The 16,915-nt window shown below is 42.3% G+C and overlaps 1 protein-coding gene across 1 annotated transcript in view; it reads right to left on the bottom strand.

Moving 5' to 3' along the window:
• Positions 1 to 301: 301 nt before the first annotated feature.
• The window catches only part of LOC110532313 (uncharacterized), a 44,935-nt gene continuing 28,321 nt past the window's right edge, over positions 302 to 16,915 (bottom strand). Inside the window, exons 3-4 of the mRNA XM_090231125.1 lie at positions 13,791 to 15,023; positions 302 to 794 (exon numbers count right to left, since the gene is read on the bottom strand). Of these exons, the coding sequence (XP_090087251.1) occupies positions 520 to 794; positions 13,791 to 15,023 (1,508 nt within the window). The 3' untranslated portion in view covers positions 302 to 519. The remainder of the gene's footprint in view (positions 795 to 13,790; positions 15,024 to 16,915) is intronic.

A 16,915-nucleotide genomic window follows, 5' to 3' on the forward strand; every position in this document is an offset into this window, starting at 1 on the left:
CCCCGAGTGGAATAGAGAACAAATGGAAGCATTCTACTCCATTACATCTGCCATGATTACCCCCTGAACATCTGGTGTAGGATTCTGACTGATAACTGTTCTGAAGAACTCATATCAGGAGATATTAACAAAAACACAGGCATTTCTACTGCGTGAAAGAGCTCAGCTTGGGGGAGTTAGTTTGGTGCCTGCTCACGATCTGACAATCAGTCAGTGTTGAGCTGATAGATTAATGTGGGTAAATATAAATCATTATGACACTGGGTATAAATGAAGTAAAAAGCACTCAATCTCTCCGCGCTGCACATACCACAAAACACTTTAATATGGGCCGTTTGTTTCTTACAGATAAATACATTTTGAAGTCCACACTGGAATGTACATCAACTTCTTGTTTTGAATCTCTTCCAACTCCATCTCCAACAACAACCCTATCCTCCGTCTCTCACCCTTCACACGTGAAACCAAACGACGTATCAGTGATTTTATAAATGTCTATATGTAGTTGCCATAACAACGTCAAGTCCCACACAGTGATGTCACGGTGATATCTCTCACAGTGGGTGTAGGCCTAGGGGCGTCTCCCAAGCCCATGATGCTTTGGGGCAGGTAGGAGGAACCAGCGGAGCCTTCCTGGGGGGTCACATGGGCGTTGGTATGGGTCCGTCGGAGGCGTCTGTCTGGGTACAGGCTGCTGTCGAAGGGCCTGCGGTGGACACACAGGACATGGGTTTTCAGGTTACCCTTCTGGGTGGCGCTGTAAGGGCAGTACCTGCACTGGAAAGGCTTCCCACCTGGCAGAAAGGAAAGCATTGCTTTAGACAAATCAACCTCCCAGCCCTCCCTCCTTCATTGTGTTTACTGCTGCCAACTCTGTTGTGCCAACTCTTTACTGGTAGTCATAAAATGTTGTAGACTAAATCATAATAACACCAGCAGTGGAATAAGGGAGAAAATGATTCTGTTTTCACTTTGGGAACTCCATCCCCATGTGTTCCACATACACAGTAATTCCACCTCTGACTAGTACTACATACCACAGGTGTGGCTTCTTCATTGGACCAGTTTCTCACAGCAGGAAAACAATCCTGCAGCAACAGGAAATGTTAAATATTGTGTGGATTATAATTAATGGCCATTTGTGTAGGGTTTGATTCATTTTAGGCAAATCAAGTCAAATGACAAACTTTAGAAGCCTTTTTAAACCTCTACCACTTTAAACACTACAAGTTTGCATTTCCTGCAACAACAGGGTGATCAAATTAAGACATCTGTACATACTACTTTCATTGGCAACAGAAACACACACACACACACACACACACACACACACACACACACACACACACACACACACACACACACACACACACACACACACACACACACACACACACACACACACACACACACACACACTTCCTGGGCTCATGGTGGTGATGAGTGCTGGGCTGATGAATGACAGACGTCTGCAGCTGGCTTCACTAAGGCCTGCTAAAGCTTCCTGTCTGTTCCCCTCTCTCTCCTCTCTCTCTCTCTCTCTCGGATAGTCTAGCCTAGACACAAATGACCATAACACACCAATGTCCTCTATCACTTGCTTCCAGTACTGTCTTATTTAAACAAGCACTTTACACCCAATTTGAAGACCAAAGCATTGAATCTCATTTCCACTGGGTTATACTCTGTTTTTACTTTGACACCAACACAATGTCTATTTCAGGCTCTGTTACTTCACCACTACAGCGCCATGCTTCCTTTCCTTCTAAAAACTCTGGGACTTCTTCTATCATTCATGATTACAGTAAACCGTTATGGGATGATGTCATATGACATCACTTCCCAAAACACAAGCTGCCACAACCTTTTAATCTCTCTCCTCCTCTCCCTTCTCCTGTTGGCTATGAAACTGAAAGCTCTCTTTCACATCTACATAAAAAGTCATTTTGGGGGAAAAATGTAAAAAGCCCACAGAAGGTGTTGGGCAATAAAAGTTAATGCTCCATCTGTTGGTGTATAATAACCTGCTGGTTATAAAGGACACACATTTAGTCAGCAGTACAGGAAATGAGACTGAGTGACACATCTGAATACCCCCTGAATATCACTAACCTGTCTGTCTGATAAGCAACATATGTCTGAATATCACTGACCTGTCTGTCTGATATACAACATGTCTGAATATAATCTTGGAAACCCAGAACTAAAATCTTGCAGAAATGCACTAGATGTTACGTACTAATCTGCATATCACTGACCTGCCTGTCTGAATATCACTGACAGGTCTATCTAAATATCACTGACCTGTCTGTCTGCATATCACTGGCCTGTCTATCTGAATTTCACTGACCTGTATATCTAAATATCACTGACCTGTCTGTCTGAATATCACTGACACGTCTAACTAAATATCACTGACCTGTCTGTCTGCATATCACTGACCTGTCTGTCTGCATATCACTGACCTGTCTATCTGAATATCACTGACCTGTCTGTCTGAATATCACTGACATGTCTGTCTGAATATCATTGACCTGTCTGTCTGCATATCACTGACCTGCCTGACTGAATATCACTGACCTGCCTGACTGAATATCACTGACCTGCCTGACTGAATATCACTGACCTGTCTAATTGACACTAGGAGCTAAGATATAATTACTTTACTCATTTAGAAGCTTTGCCATTGTGTTGTAAGAAGAAAAAAAGAAAAAAAACGGACTTTGCAAGACTGACTTGGCAGTTTAGGGATGTAATACATAGTTTAATGCAGAATTAAATGTGTTTGGAACAGGTCAGGGCAGTACATTTGGTAAACCATATGTTTCAAGGAAATCAAATTACTACCAAATTTACTTTTTTCTTAGAACCATTACAAGTCATTTTTTTCCACATTAAGCAACATCAGCAAAAAATACGATATAAAGCCAGTCTTATCCGTACACGTATAGTGCTTTCCCTATCTCTCCCCTCTTTCTCTCTCCTCTTCCTGTCTCGTACATTCTTTCTTCCTGGTATTTCCCTCCCACTGGAGGAGAGGGGAGGTCCAGGACAGGGCAACCTCCAAATAAGTTCCATTAATCACAGGCCACAGTCTAATGTAACTAATATTTTACAATTAGAGGAGACAGGACTGAGCCCAGAGCCATCCATCTCCCCAGCACATGATCATCCATTCATAGGCTACACACTAGCCTGAGACCAGACCAGCTCACACACGCATTTACCAGGAAACAAGAAAGGATGGGAGAAGGGGAGGGAGAGGGAAAAGTCTATGTGTGAGCGTGTGTGTGTGTTGCAGGCAGAGATAATGACCATGATGACAGTGGTGGGGCTGTGGGGGCCAGAGAAGCTGAATGGTGACGGATGACACAGCGCAGAGCTCTGATGGCACACAGACAGTGAGTGATGACTGCACATCATTCCCAGCGCTCCACCCTTCATTATCTCTATGGGGAGACCCAGTCACAAAGGCAGCCCGCTCTGCCTGCCCTCTCTCTGCCCTCAAACGACATCTGCTCACAGAGACAGCCACACTAGCCTTCTTCTTTCACCTCTCTGTCTCGCCATCTATCTCCATCTATGCTCCCTCTCTCGCTCTCTCGCTCACTCTGTGTTTCTCTGTCTCTCTGTCATCCTTTCAGTAGAGGGTTCATACCCAGCAGACAATGAGGTAATGACTCTGTCCCCTTTCAAATCAGATCTTTTCTTTCTTTCTTTTTCTTTCTTTCATTCTTAGATAATCTGCTCTGTATCAATCTACTCATATTCACCAAGCCTCACGTGTTGGGAGGCCCAATCTGATGTCTCCCATATGTGGAGGATGTGTTATGCTAGAGTCGCTGTCCTCTCATCTATTCTCTCATATAGGATGAAACTCCTTTGTCAATAACATTCCGTATATACTGCATTATCTAATGACACATTAAATAGCAACGAACAGTGAACTAACGAGTAAATATTTCCTAACATGGCATGATGCCTTGAGCCAAGTCAACATGCAACCACAGCTATATGATTATATCGCCATCTAGTGGCCATGGTTGGGAGATGTAGTGACAGGGCATTAGCCATGAGGGAGGACTCTATATGAATCTAATGAGCATGCAGACAGATTCATCCAGGGGTCACCATCTGGCCAATTACCACTGTTGGCACACTGTGTCCGACCTGAACTGTCATCGCACACACATCGCAAATCACTCCATGTCCACGGTGCCCTGCAATATGTCACAGAGTGAATAGACCTAGACCACAGTATGGGGACATAGGGATAGGAGGCACTTACTCGACAATGCCACCTAGTTAATACTGCAAACAGGGCAGGCAGAAGCATTTGGCGTGATGAGAACAATGTCTGACTGACCACCTGCTTGTTGTTTGTAGTTAGAGCAGCCAGGTCGCCTGTGATACAAGTCAGTATTCGATGTCTATCCATGTCTGAGGACGTCGGGAGATAATGTGGAAACCAGCCACTAGGGGCAACAGTGAGCGCTGTTACCTTCAAGTAGGTTCCGTAGGTTTCGTAAGCATCAGCCTCTGGTACCAAAGGTTGTATGTTTGTATCCCGCCATAGAAGGTTGTTTTTGAAATAAATAATAATTTCAATAAAGTACGACTGGAATTTATATATAAACGCCTGGAATATTTCAATTTTGGAGAATCTCTTCTAAAATGGATTAAAGTTATGTATAGTAATCCTAGGTGTAAAATAGTCAATAATGGCTACTTCTCAGAAAGTATTCAACTGTCAAGACGAGTAAAACAAGGTTGTCTATTTATTATGGCCATTGAAATGTTAGCTATTAAAATCAGGTCCAACAATAATATCAAGGGGTTATAAATCAAGGGCAATATGGAGTATCTAGATACTTTTTGTAACCTCTCTGGAGGAGAGGATTGGTATTGGACCACTAAAATATACAACTTTAACATTAACGCGTAGTTTACCCAAAAAAAGGGTCTGGCGGTGATGTGGACATACTCGGTATACCTATCCCGAAAGAAAGAAATGATCTCACAACAATCCTTTTTTTTTACCCCCTTTTTCTCCCCAATTTCGTGATTACGATCTTGTGCTCATCGTTGCAACTCCCCAGACTTCTAAACACCCACTCTCTCTACCCGGAAGCCAGCTGCACCAATGTGTCGGAGGAAACACCGGTCAACTGACGACTGAAGTCAGCCTGCAGTCTCCCGGCCCACCACAAGGAGTTGCTAGAGCGCGATGAGCCAAGTAAAGCCCCTCCAGCCTAACCCTCCCCTAACCCAGACAACGCTGGGCCAATTGTGCGCCGCCCAATGGGACTCCCGGTCACAGACAGTAATGACACAGCCTTGGATCGAACCCTAGGCTGTAGTTGACGCCACAACACTGTGATGCAGTGCCTTAGACCGCTGCACCACTCGGGAGGCCACCACAATACATTTTTTTATAGAAAGTTAGCAAAAATAGATACGATTTTGCTACCATGGTCTATTTGTGGAAAAGTCCCCCTGATTAACTCTTTAGTCATATCCCAGCCTATTTATAAAATGAATTTGGAGGGCAGAAATGATTAAATATTAAAGCATTAGACCTCTCACTAAAGGCTTCGTCATACAAAAGTTATACTTAAATCAGAACTGGTTCTCTAGCAGATTAGTAAGAATGTCTCACCCCATGTTCAAGAATGGCCTTTTTCCCTTTATTCAGATTACAACCTCTCACTTTAGTTTATTTGAAAATTAAATAATCTCCAAAATATAGCTATTTTTAAAACAAATAATTTGATCAACTTGGGACATTTTGTTAGTAAAATTCTAGAAAAGGATTTAATGGCTTTTGAAGCTTCTGATAGGCTAATAGACATCATTTGAGTCAATTGAAGGTGTACCTGTGGATGTATTTCAAGGTCTACCTACAGACTCTGTGCCTCTTTTGCTTGACATCATGGGAAAATCAAAAGAAATCAGCCAAAAATTGTAGACCCCCACAAGTCTGGTTCATCCTTGGGACCAATTTCTAAACGCCTGAAGGTACCACATTCAACTGTACAAACAATAGTACGCAAGTATAAACACCATGGGACCATGCAGCCGTCATACCGCTTAGGAAGGAGACACATTCTGTCTCCTAGAGATGAACGTACTTTGGTGCGAAAAGTGCAAATCAATCCCAGAACAACAGCAAAGGACCTTGTGAAGATGCTGGAGGAAACAGGTACAAAAGTATCTATATCCACAGTAAAACAAGTCCTATATCGACATAACCTGAAAGGCCGCGCAGCAAGAAAGAAGCCACTGCTCCAAAACTGCCATAAAATAAGCCAGACTACGGTTTGCAACTGCACATGGGGACAAAGAGCGTACTTTTTGGAGAAATGTCCTCTGGTCTGATGAAACAAAAATAGAACTGTTTGGCCAAAATGACCATCGTTATGTTTAGAGGAAAAAGGGGGAGGCTTGCAAGTCGAAGAACATCATCCCAACCATGAAGCACAGGGGTGGCAGCATACTTCAAAGTTGTGGCAAAATGGCTTAAGGACATCAAAGTCAAGGTATTGGAGTGGCCATCACAAAGCAAAGCCCTGACCTCAATCCCATAGAAAATTTGTTGGCAGAACTGAAAAAGCATGTGCGAGCAAGGAGGCCTACAAACCTGACTCAGTTACACCAGCTCTGTCAGGAAGAATGGGAAGCTTGTGGAAGGCTACCCGAACCGTTTGACCCAAGTTAAACAATTTAAAGGCAACGCTACCAAATACTAATTGAGTGTATGTAAACTTCTGACCCACTGGGAATGTAATGAAAGAAATCAAATCTGAAATAAATCATTCTCTCTACTATTATTCTGACATTTCACATTCTTAAAATAATGTGGTGATCCTAACTGACCTAAGATAGGGAATTTTTACTTGGATTAAATGTCAGGAATTGTGAAAAACTGAGTTTAAATGTATTTGGCTATGGTGGATGTAAACTCCTAAAGCCTCCTTCACCCATGCTGCCAAACATACCCTCGTAAAACTGACTATCCTACCAATCCTTGACTTTGGCGATTTCATTTACAAAATAGCCTCCAACAGTCTACTCAGCAAATTGGATGTAGTCTATCACAGTGCCATCCATTTTGTCACCAAAGCCCCATATACTACCCACCACTGCAACCTGTATGCTCTCGTTGGCTGGCCCTCGCTTCATATTGGACGCCAAACCCACTGGCTCCAGGTCATCAATAAGGCTTTGCTAGGTAAAGCCCTGCCTTATCTCAGCTCACTGGTCACCATAGCAGCAACCCGTAGAATATGCTCCAGCAGGTACAGTATATTTCACTGGTCATCCCCAAGCCAACTCCCCCTTTGGCCGCCTTTCCTTCCAGTTCTCTGCTGCCAATGACTGGAACGAATTGCAAAAATCACTGAAGCTGGAGTCTTCTATCTCCCTCACTAACTTTAAGCATCTGCTGTCAGAGCAGCTTACTGATCATTGCAACTGTAAGCAGCCCATCCATAAATAGCCCACCCAACCTCATCCCCATATTGTTTGTTTTTTTTGCTCCTTTGCACCCTAGTATCTCTACTTGCACATTCATATTCTGCACATCTATCACTCCAGTGTTTAACTGCTAAACTGTAATTATTTCACCACTATGGCCTATTTATTGCTTTACCTCCCTAATCTTACTACATTTGCACACACTGTTTTCTAGATTTTTCTATTGTGTTATTGACTGTAGGTTTGTTTTATCCCATGTGTAATTCTCTGTTGTTTGTGTCGCACTGCTTTGCTTTATCTCGGCCAGGTCGCAGTTGTAAATGAGAACTTGTTCTCAACTGGCCTACCTGGTTAATTTAAGGTGAAATAAAAAATAAATAAAAAATACCAGTAGATGGCGTAGTATAGGCTTAGGCCTTCAGCAAATGATTTGTCTGAGAATGAAAAAGGCACAGATGTGCCATGTCTAGAATAACCGACTGAGCTGCAAAATAGAAAGTATTTATGTTTTAGGCTAGGTCTATTCCCGTTATCTAAATATGCCATGCTGCTGTGTGTTATTTAATAGCCAAATAATTGCATCATTTATTTTTATAGCCGTGCGTGGCTACTGTGGTGATCATGTAACCTAATGAATCACACTTTTTCTAGTATTTGGGAGCACGGACTGTAGGCCTTATATTAGGCATTTTGACTGTTGTATTGTGCATTCCACTCTGTGTGTAGGCTTGTTATATCCATTTGCATTGCACAACCCCATCACAGAGGCTATAACCATAAATGAGACAAAACAAAATATTGATTAAGTCTTAGCTATAACCTGTCCTGAGTGAAATAGCCAAGGGGCCCCAAATGGTCAAAACTATCCATATGGCCTATTCTTATTGCCAGATCTGTTGTCCCTGTCAGCCACTGCATGTGTTTTTTCAAGTATTTTGTTAAAAATCTATTAGGAAGCTATAATTAGAGGCCTGTGAGCTAAGGTCTCTAGTTAAGCGGAGCCCTGTAATAAAAACAGTTATAAAACACAAATAGAGTTCTAAAATGATTCTGCAAGACACCAGTACCCAAAATAATAGCCTGAATGGCAATGCCTCCAAGTTGATGGCCTATGTTGTATTTGGATATGCCTAAATTAAACATTGACTTGTTAGGCTAAAGAACTTTAGAGAATTTAGATCATTTCAAATACACACATGGATTTCAACAAACAAATGGATAAGACTGATCTATTCTCTTTGATTTAGTTCCTATTGCAACTCAGACAAATGACTGAACTGATGACACACTGACTGACTGAACTGAATAAAAGATTAATTAAATGTTCAAATATGTTGGAATAATGAGTTGCACGCATCATGCATGCTCTGCACTTTACTTGGCTAGTAGGTAAATAGGCCTACATTAGGGTATAATGACTCTATGGCTGCAGGCCTCCAGAAGGGCATCCTTTGAGGCTGAGGGGTGCTTTTACGAAGACGCATTGTGCTGTAGTGCGGTGGTGGGAAGAGCCTATACGGAGACGAAGACCACTGCAACAGAGTTATTGTGAAGTGTGGGAATACGTTTACGCCAGACTTAGCCTCTGTTTAACCTCTCTCTTGTTCATTTCAATGTCCATATGTTCATGACCCGATTCATATAAATCATGTCAAATTATTATTATTTTTTAAAATCCTATTAACCCCTCCTACAGAATATGCTTTGGCAAGATTTTGAATGATGAAATAAATATAAAAATATTCTACACAAAAATATTTTGAGTGGCAAAGATTCCAGTGGTCATGCATAATTCATAGATTCACCCAACATCTGTTATTATTCTGTTTCATTATTCCTGGTAGATACTACTGGTTATGATTGCAGACAGAGCCCAGAGAATAGGATGGTGCAATATTGAATTAGTCATATTTTGATAAGGTGTATGCATGGGGATGTCCACGTCAGCCAGAGATATATCCATGCTGTACAGATACACCTAGCGGACTGAAACTGCACTGTTGTAGACATAATACAGCTAGTGCTATCTAGACTTGTGCTGGCAAACAAATCCATTACATTAGCTATCTAAATGTTAAGTAAACTCAGCTGAGGAGTAATAGAGAATTTTAACTTGAAAACATGCAGGATACCTCTTTCAGGTTTCCCTGACTTCCGTTTTTTATACTGTGTTATGCTTGTTTGCATAGCACTCCTCACAGGCCGTTTGGTGTACTTTTTTAACTGCCAAAACTCTGAAAGGTATTATTGTACTTCAGAATTGCACCACAAGATTTGTTCAAGACTAAAATGTTTGTCTGTAATCGTAGCATGGTGTTTGTATGTTCACAAATGAAATTTCACGTTTATGTTTCACGCATTGCCATTGCTTTTCTTACGATCCTAACGATGTGTACATTGTGGCTCCATACATCTCTCCCTGTCAAACATATGCGCAGTATATGGGTGCATGAAATTCTACCGAGCGCATGGCTTGAGCGAGGATTTTCACCGTTAGTTCATTGTTTATGTCTTTATGTTAGGTTGGTCAGGGCGTGAGTTGGGGTGGGTAGTCTATGTTCTTTTTTCTAGGTTTTTATATTTCTATGTGTTTGGCCTAGTATGGTCCTCAATCAGAGGCAGGTGTCGTTCGTTGTCTCTGATTGAGAATCATACTTAGGTAGCCTGTTTTCCCCATTTTGATTGTGGGTGTTTAATTTATGTTTAGTGTCTGTTCACCTGGCAGAACTGTTTCGTTTTCTCTTCGTTATTATTTTGTGTAGTGTTCAGCTTTTCAATTAAAATATGACGAACACTTACCACGCTGCACTTTTGGTCCCCTTCTCCCTTCCACCAACGAGAAGCGTTACTACAGATGGGTTAAGCGCAGTTTCGACATGGTGGGATCTTTTTGTGTCAGTATAATTAATTGTTCAAGAAATGGCGGTGGAAATGCCTTTATGCGCAAATATTGATATAATAACCATCATATCGAAAGTAAACTTGGAGTCACACGATGATATGTTGTGGTCCTCCCACTACGACTCGGAAAAGCATGCCGTTTATTTGTCTACATATGAAATAAATTGTGATGAACTTCACAGGGTGGTGAAAGTGCACGGTGTTGAGTTTGATGCTTCTTATCAATAAATATCAAGAGTCTTATTCTGGTGACATGATGATCAATGCTTGGCTGCCGTTTGATCAATACAAATAATGTAATAACAATAATATCCATAATAATCTCATCATGTAGGTAGCCTACCCGCACTGTATCTGCGAGCTGTTGGTAAGAGCTCATGTGCCAAGACCAGAGTGGGCACATTTGCAATGTAATGCAACAGTTTTTGTGACAAAATCAAATAGAATTGAACGTGCAATGGAAACCCATTTAACTTGTATTTTTTATTCTGTACATTGGAATTTTACCGCAAAAGGGATTTGTATGTGCTCTACGTCATCACGCACAGCCGTTTATCCAACAGTAAGACAGGTTGATGGAAACACATCTCTAGTTAGAAAATACCGATATTGTTTTATGCAGATTTTAGAATATTCGTATGAAAATCTGTTGCCAATTAGATGGACACCTAGCTCCTGACACATGTGTTCATGTGTCATTGGTGCTGGTGGCCTGTGTTCGAGACTCGGTATGGGAATCAACCTACTCTCTCTCATATTCTTAGCAAAATTGTACATGTGGTGTATATTTTTTTAAAGATCCTAGAGTTCTCTTTGAGATGCTCAACTATATAGAATTAATACATACTATTAATTCATGAGGTATAAAAAATGTGGTCATAATTCGTGCTCAAGGGGAAATCCTACACATTCCCATTTTTCAATGACAAACTAATTTAGATCAGAGAGGTGTGTTGTAACTGTTGCTAAATAGTGACATCAACATATTTTGCTAAGAATATGAGAGTAGAGTGATTCCCATAGCCAGTCTCGAACACAGGCCACCAGCACCAATGACAAATGCCCTAACCACTGTCCCAATATGAGATATCTCCAGGTGTGCTTATTGGGCCAGTATAGTTAGGCCCTGTACTGTCCAGAAGAAACTCTACCCCTCCCTCCTAGGCAATTGGGTAGATCCGAAACAACTTGATAGGTGTAAGGGTGTAAGCAATAGGATGAATGCACTTTGAAGTAAATCTCAGCTCTGTTAAAAGTACACTAAAGAAAAACTTTTATTGATCATAGTGATTCAGAAGTATCATTAAAACAGGTTAATATGCACCACCAACATTAGACAACTATACTGAAAGCTCTTAAATTTCTGAAATAAGTCAATGAAATAAATTATGAGACTAGTCAGATAAACCCATTGATGACATGGACATGGTGGCATAACAGGAAGACTGGCGTACCGTGAACCAAGAGGTTGTGAGTTTTAATTCGAGGTGAAGACTGTTGAATAATAATTACTTTAGAAATGAACATGCACAATTTTATCATGTATGTCAAAGTGTGTCAGTTGAAAACAATGTCTTTGTCAGTATCTCTAACCTTGCTTCAGACAAAGAGCTACGAATGGATCAGTGGTTCACCAAGCAGGGCCTCGATTGGCCCCAGCAACGGTAGCAAGGCGTGATGTGCAGTGATACAATTTTTTGGGTGGGGAGAACGTTTCTTTGGTTCCATCAGGCGACGTCATGACAACTGATACACAGAAATGTTCTTGCAACGTTCCCATGAAACGTGTCTATAACAATATCTTGTGTTCCGAGAACATGGCAACCATGTACTGTGTATGTTTGGTGGGTCGTTACTGGGATATTCTCCTAACCCTCCAAAAACTGGACACGCATGTTTTTGCAACATCCCATGAAACGTATCTAGAGCATTTGTATTGTATATTCTGAGAACATGGTAACCACAATCTGGGTATGTTCTGTTTGACATTCTACAACGGGTGGGTCTAATTCTGAATGCTGATTGGTTAAAAGTGCATTCCAGCCGGTGTCTATTCCACAAGTTACCACCGGCTAAGTCTATGATGTTAAAATGCCTATTTACTTTGTTCCATCTGTTCCATCCACTGTCTCATCAGCCCAGGCAGGGAAGTTATAAACTTGATCTCCACTATAAATGGAACATTTAGAACGAACGACTGGGTCGCGTCCATAGATACAGAACAAAAAGACTGAATGACTGGGTGGCGTCTCTGGCAACCGAACCGATAGAACAAACAACCAGCCGGCTTGGCTTGGTTAGCAACCCTAGATTTGTTTCGGGACTATATCTTGTGGAAGGATGAAATAGTATGAATAAATTCATCAAAATAATATTTTTAATGAAAATATGTCAATCATTATTTGAATATGTTGGTAACCCGTTGTGTAAAGTGATAATGCCCTCGAAGCCCATGTTTTGAGGATTTATCGGCATGGTTTGCCAGCCCTCAACTTCGTATCAGGCCTAACAACACCCGTGCCAATATATCCTCCAAACACCGGCTTCTCGGGCATTATCACTTAATTAAGGGAATGTTCTCCTAACTATGACACCAAAACATGCTAACATAGATAGAATGTTCTCCTGACTAACAGAATACTGGAAGTTCAAACATTAGAGGAACATTACGGGTAACATTACAAAAACATTCTCTCTACCCTAGAATTGTTAGCTGGGATACTGTACACTTTTGAAAGCAGTGCGTCACACAAGAACAGAACAGATGTTGTGCCCAAAACAGAGTTGACAGGCACTTTCATGTCTTTTATAAGAGCATATTGTGTTTCATATTGTGTTTCTGCATCAGATGGATCAGAATGACAGAGTTTCGAGTTGCACGCATATTACATGCATCTAATATCAAAGGATCCCAGCTGTCTGAAAGATCTCTCTAGAGAGCCAGGTGATTAAATCTTGCTCTCTGCAGGCGTATCACACAAGATTTAAGCCACTCCATCAAATGGGTCCCGTTGCCTGGGTGATTTGTTACTGATCAGATGGTGAAATTGTATCTTCCTCTAAGTGGGGATGTAATCAGTGCCACACACCTATGACTCCAATACCCTTGTTTTAGTCCTTCTGAGAATCACAATCAAAAGTGTTTAAACTAACTACAGTGCAACCGTTTCCTCTGACACATTGTCTGCTGAGGTAAGCCTATCTACCTAATGAAACAGTGTTCTAAAGATCCAAACATATAGGAAAGGATCGTATAGGAAAGGCATATGATGTTATAAGGAGGCGGGATCACTACTTGACCACTAGATGGCATTGAACGCTCATGTAATATGAAGTTACTACGGGGAAAGAGTAAGATTAGGAGGAAGAGGTACAGATGACATCATTCATGGGGTAGAGAGAGAGGCACTCACCTGAAGTCTCTGCTCTCTCCATGGGCCCTCCACCGCCACCATTCAAGCTGGCTGCATGGCCGTTGAGGAGCATGTGGTTCTGGTCACTGGAAGACTGGAGGACTGACAGGAGGTTTCTGTGGAGGTGGTGGTGGTGAGGAGTCGGCACTGGCTTCAGCAGCTCCAGAGGAGAGAGGAGAGGCTGGATGACCGACCTGCCCCACTGGCCCTGCTTCTCCTGGGGACACTGAGGGGCCTCACTGGACCCATGGGGACGGCCAACCATCATCTCTGTCATCTTCTCACTCAGCCGTGCTTCGCTGCTGCTACTCTTCATTATCCTTAGCTTGTTGAATTCCTCTTCTTCCTCAACTTTGTTAAACACATGGCTCTCGAGTGCACAATCCTCATTGTGAGCTGAGAAGTCATAGTTGTGTTGGTCGTCCTGCCTTGTGGGCATCTCCAGGTCACCAGTGCCAGATCCAATCTCTGACTGTTCAGCCGTGTGTTGCCCATTGTGTGCCTGGAGCCTGTTGCTATTGGAGGAGAGGGGGCCATTACACACACTGCTGTGCTGCTGGAATAACCCAGTCAATCCCCCTTGAGATCTGTCCATGTGGGCTGAGCCAGCCTGAGGCGAAAGCACCCAGTCTGGCCTGAGAGACAGATCCAGAGGCTCATACTGGGACTTCCTGGTCCTGGGTGTGACTGCAGAGCCACCAGTACCTGTCTCCCCCTCACTGTCCCGGTCACTCCCCTTGACTCCAACACGGTCCTCCCCCTCAGAGCTCCCCTGTCCTCCCCCCCGAGTGCTGACCATACCTCCCCCTGCCCTCCTCTTTCTGTCCCCTCTCAGAACACTAGATGTCAGGTCATTGATGAAGGTCTGTATGGATTGATGAAGACCCTGTGGCTTCACACTGCTGTCCTCCATAGCTGGAGGTCCTCCATAGGCCTTGTGTAGGTTTGAAGGGTTAGGCAGATTGGGTGCTAGCCTGTCCATGTGCAGAGTTGCTGGGTTTCTCCTGTTCTCATCAGGATCCTCCAGGACACTGTAGAGGCCAGAAGTAGGACTCTGGTCCTTGGGGCTGGGGCTCTGTGGGGACGAGGGGTCTATGTTGTCCCTGGTGTCGTGGTTCCACTGGGGGTGGTGGTGGAGGTGGTAGCCTTCCAGACGGTAACTGAGAGAAACTGACTGTGGGCTGGTGTAGTCACTGGGGGGACAGCTGTAGGGCTTCTCCTCACCTGTTAGAGCTACAAAACAGAACAACGGCACAGCCTGAATCAGACGGTCTCGATTACCAATCTTTCACATTCATGTTTCTCTGGATAGTTGTCAGTATGTGCTATTTAGAGACAATTGTCTGACTTGTACAACTAAATCATTGGCAGAGTGAAAAACAACCTAAAGAACCTGAGCGATTGGATCATCTCTTTGAACTTGGGTAATGTGTGTGTAAATATAGTCGACATTTCTGAACATGAACCATGTGTGCAGCGCCACACAATACTGAGTTGAATGATTTAAGTTGTGCTCTGCAGTAAATCAGGCTTGTAATCAGCTTTCAGCCCAAGCGATGCATCATCGCACAGTATGGAGTGCAGAGCACCATACGCATTGAATATACTCAAAGATGTTAGCAGCAAATCAGATTCTTTATAATGACATACTGTAGTAGCTATCTTCTAAATGAAAGAGGTGCACATGTTGCAGACAGAGGGCCCCATTCTATCGAAAGCAACCAACTGGGATTCCAAGTCAAAAATAACATTATTTCTCTGCAATGAGAGATCATTTCAGTTGAGTTCATTTTTGTTTCTTTCTGTGAACATTGTTTGGTTGAGTTCATTTTTGCAGAGTGAGGAAAATTCTATTATTGGCTTTTACCCATCAACTTGGATTGACGTCTCACCTGTACAATGTTCATATTAGGACAAAGTCACATGTCCATGAAGCTTGTGTTAAAGTCATTTGTGTACCTGTCCTAATATGGACTCTGTATACATGAACATTTCCCACCATGTGTCATGTTAGGTTGAGCTGTGTAATAACAGCCTATCCTATAGGGTTACATAAACTTCCACAATTTTGAGTTAGTGCTTGTCTGAGAGATCCTTGGTGTGTCCCAAATGGCACCACATCCCCTATATAGTGCACTACTTTTGGCCAGGGCTCTGGTCAAAAGTCGTGCTGTATATAGAGCGTAGTATGCCATTTGAGACACACGGCTTCAATTCCTCTGTCTTTAAGCAGCCCAGCTGTTTCGGTGCCATTCCAATTACTGTAAAAGTCATCCGCCGCCATTAAGCCACAAATATTGGCAGTTTATTGTCTAACACTCTCCTGGCATTTGAAGGTCAGGTCATATATTATACTGTGTCTTTTAGGGATGTGGCGTCTGGGATGGCGAGATAAAGCCCAGCGCTGTTCATTTAATTCTATGCATATTGATGCCTTATTGTTCTTCTTTAATGGACTAATATCTGACTTACAACAATGATTCCTTCCCCTTGGCTGAAATATACATTTTATAACAACCCCAGATCAGACCTGACCCTGAGGAATTTCTCCCTGAGGTCAATCTCTAATGATCTAGAGTTGTTTGTTATGCCGTCTCCAACTTTAATACTAACACCATCCATCATTTAATGATAAATTATTTAATTTTTAAAGAGCCTTTCTTTAAATATTATAATTTTAAATGACATAATATAGCTAGAGGAGAGAGGAATATAAATGAATTGAATGGAGCAGATCATAAAGCCCCACACTAATAATGAGGTAGAAAGCACTGCTAGTCACATATAAATGATCTTGAACTACACACAGTCAACTACACACTATGTGTGTGTGTGTGTGTGTGTGTGTGTGTGTGTGTGTGTGTGTGTGTGTGTGTGTGTGTGTGTGTGTGTGTGTGTGTGTGTGTGTGTCCAGCCAGGACAGTGAGCAGGCAAGGAGCCTCCTCAGAAACACCACACCCATTGTCTCCCCACTGGGCACAGACGTCAGTTCAACGTATAGTTTTTGAGTAGATTGAGTTGTCAACTAATGTGAATAACAAAAAATGTTACCACGTTATTCGATTTAGTTGAAAATTCCCTTACCTTGATGGCTTTTTGCAAATCCAATCAGTTTTCCAAGTTGA

This window comes from Oncorhynchus mykiss, chromosome 1 (assembly GCF_057628025.1).
Source record: "Oncorhynchus mykiss isolate SJ-2025 chromosome 1, ASM5762802v1, whole genome shotgun sequence".
NCBI lineage: Eukaryota > Metazoa > Chordata > Actinopteri > Salmoniformes > Salmonidae > Oncorhynchus > Oncorhynchus mykiss.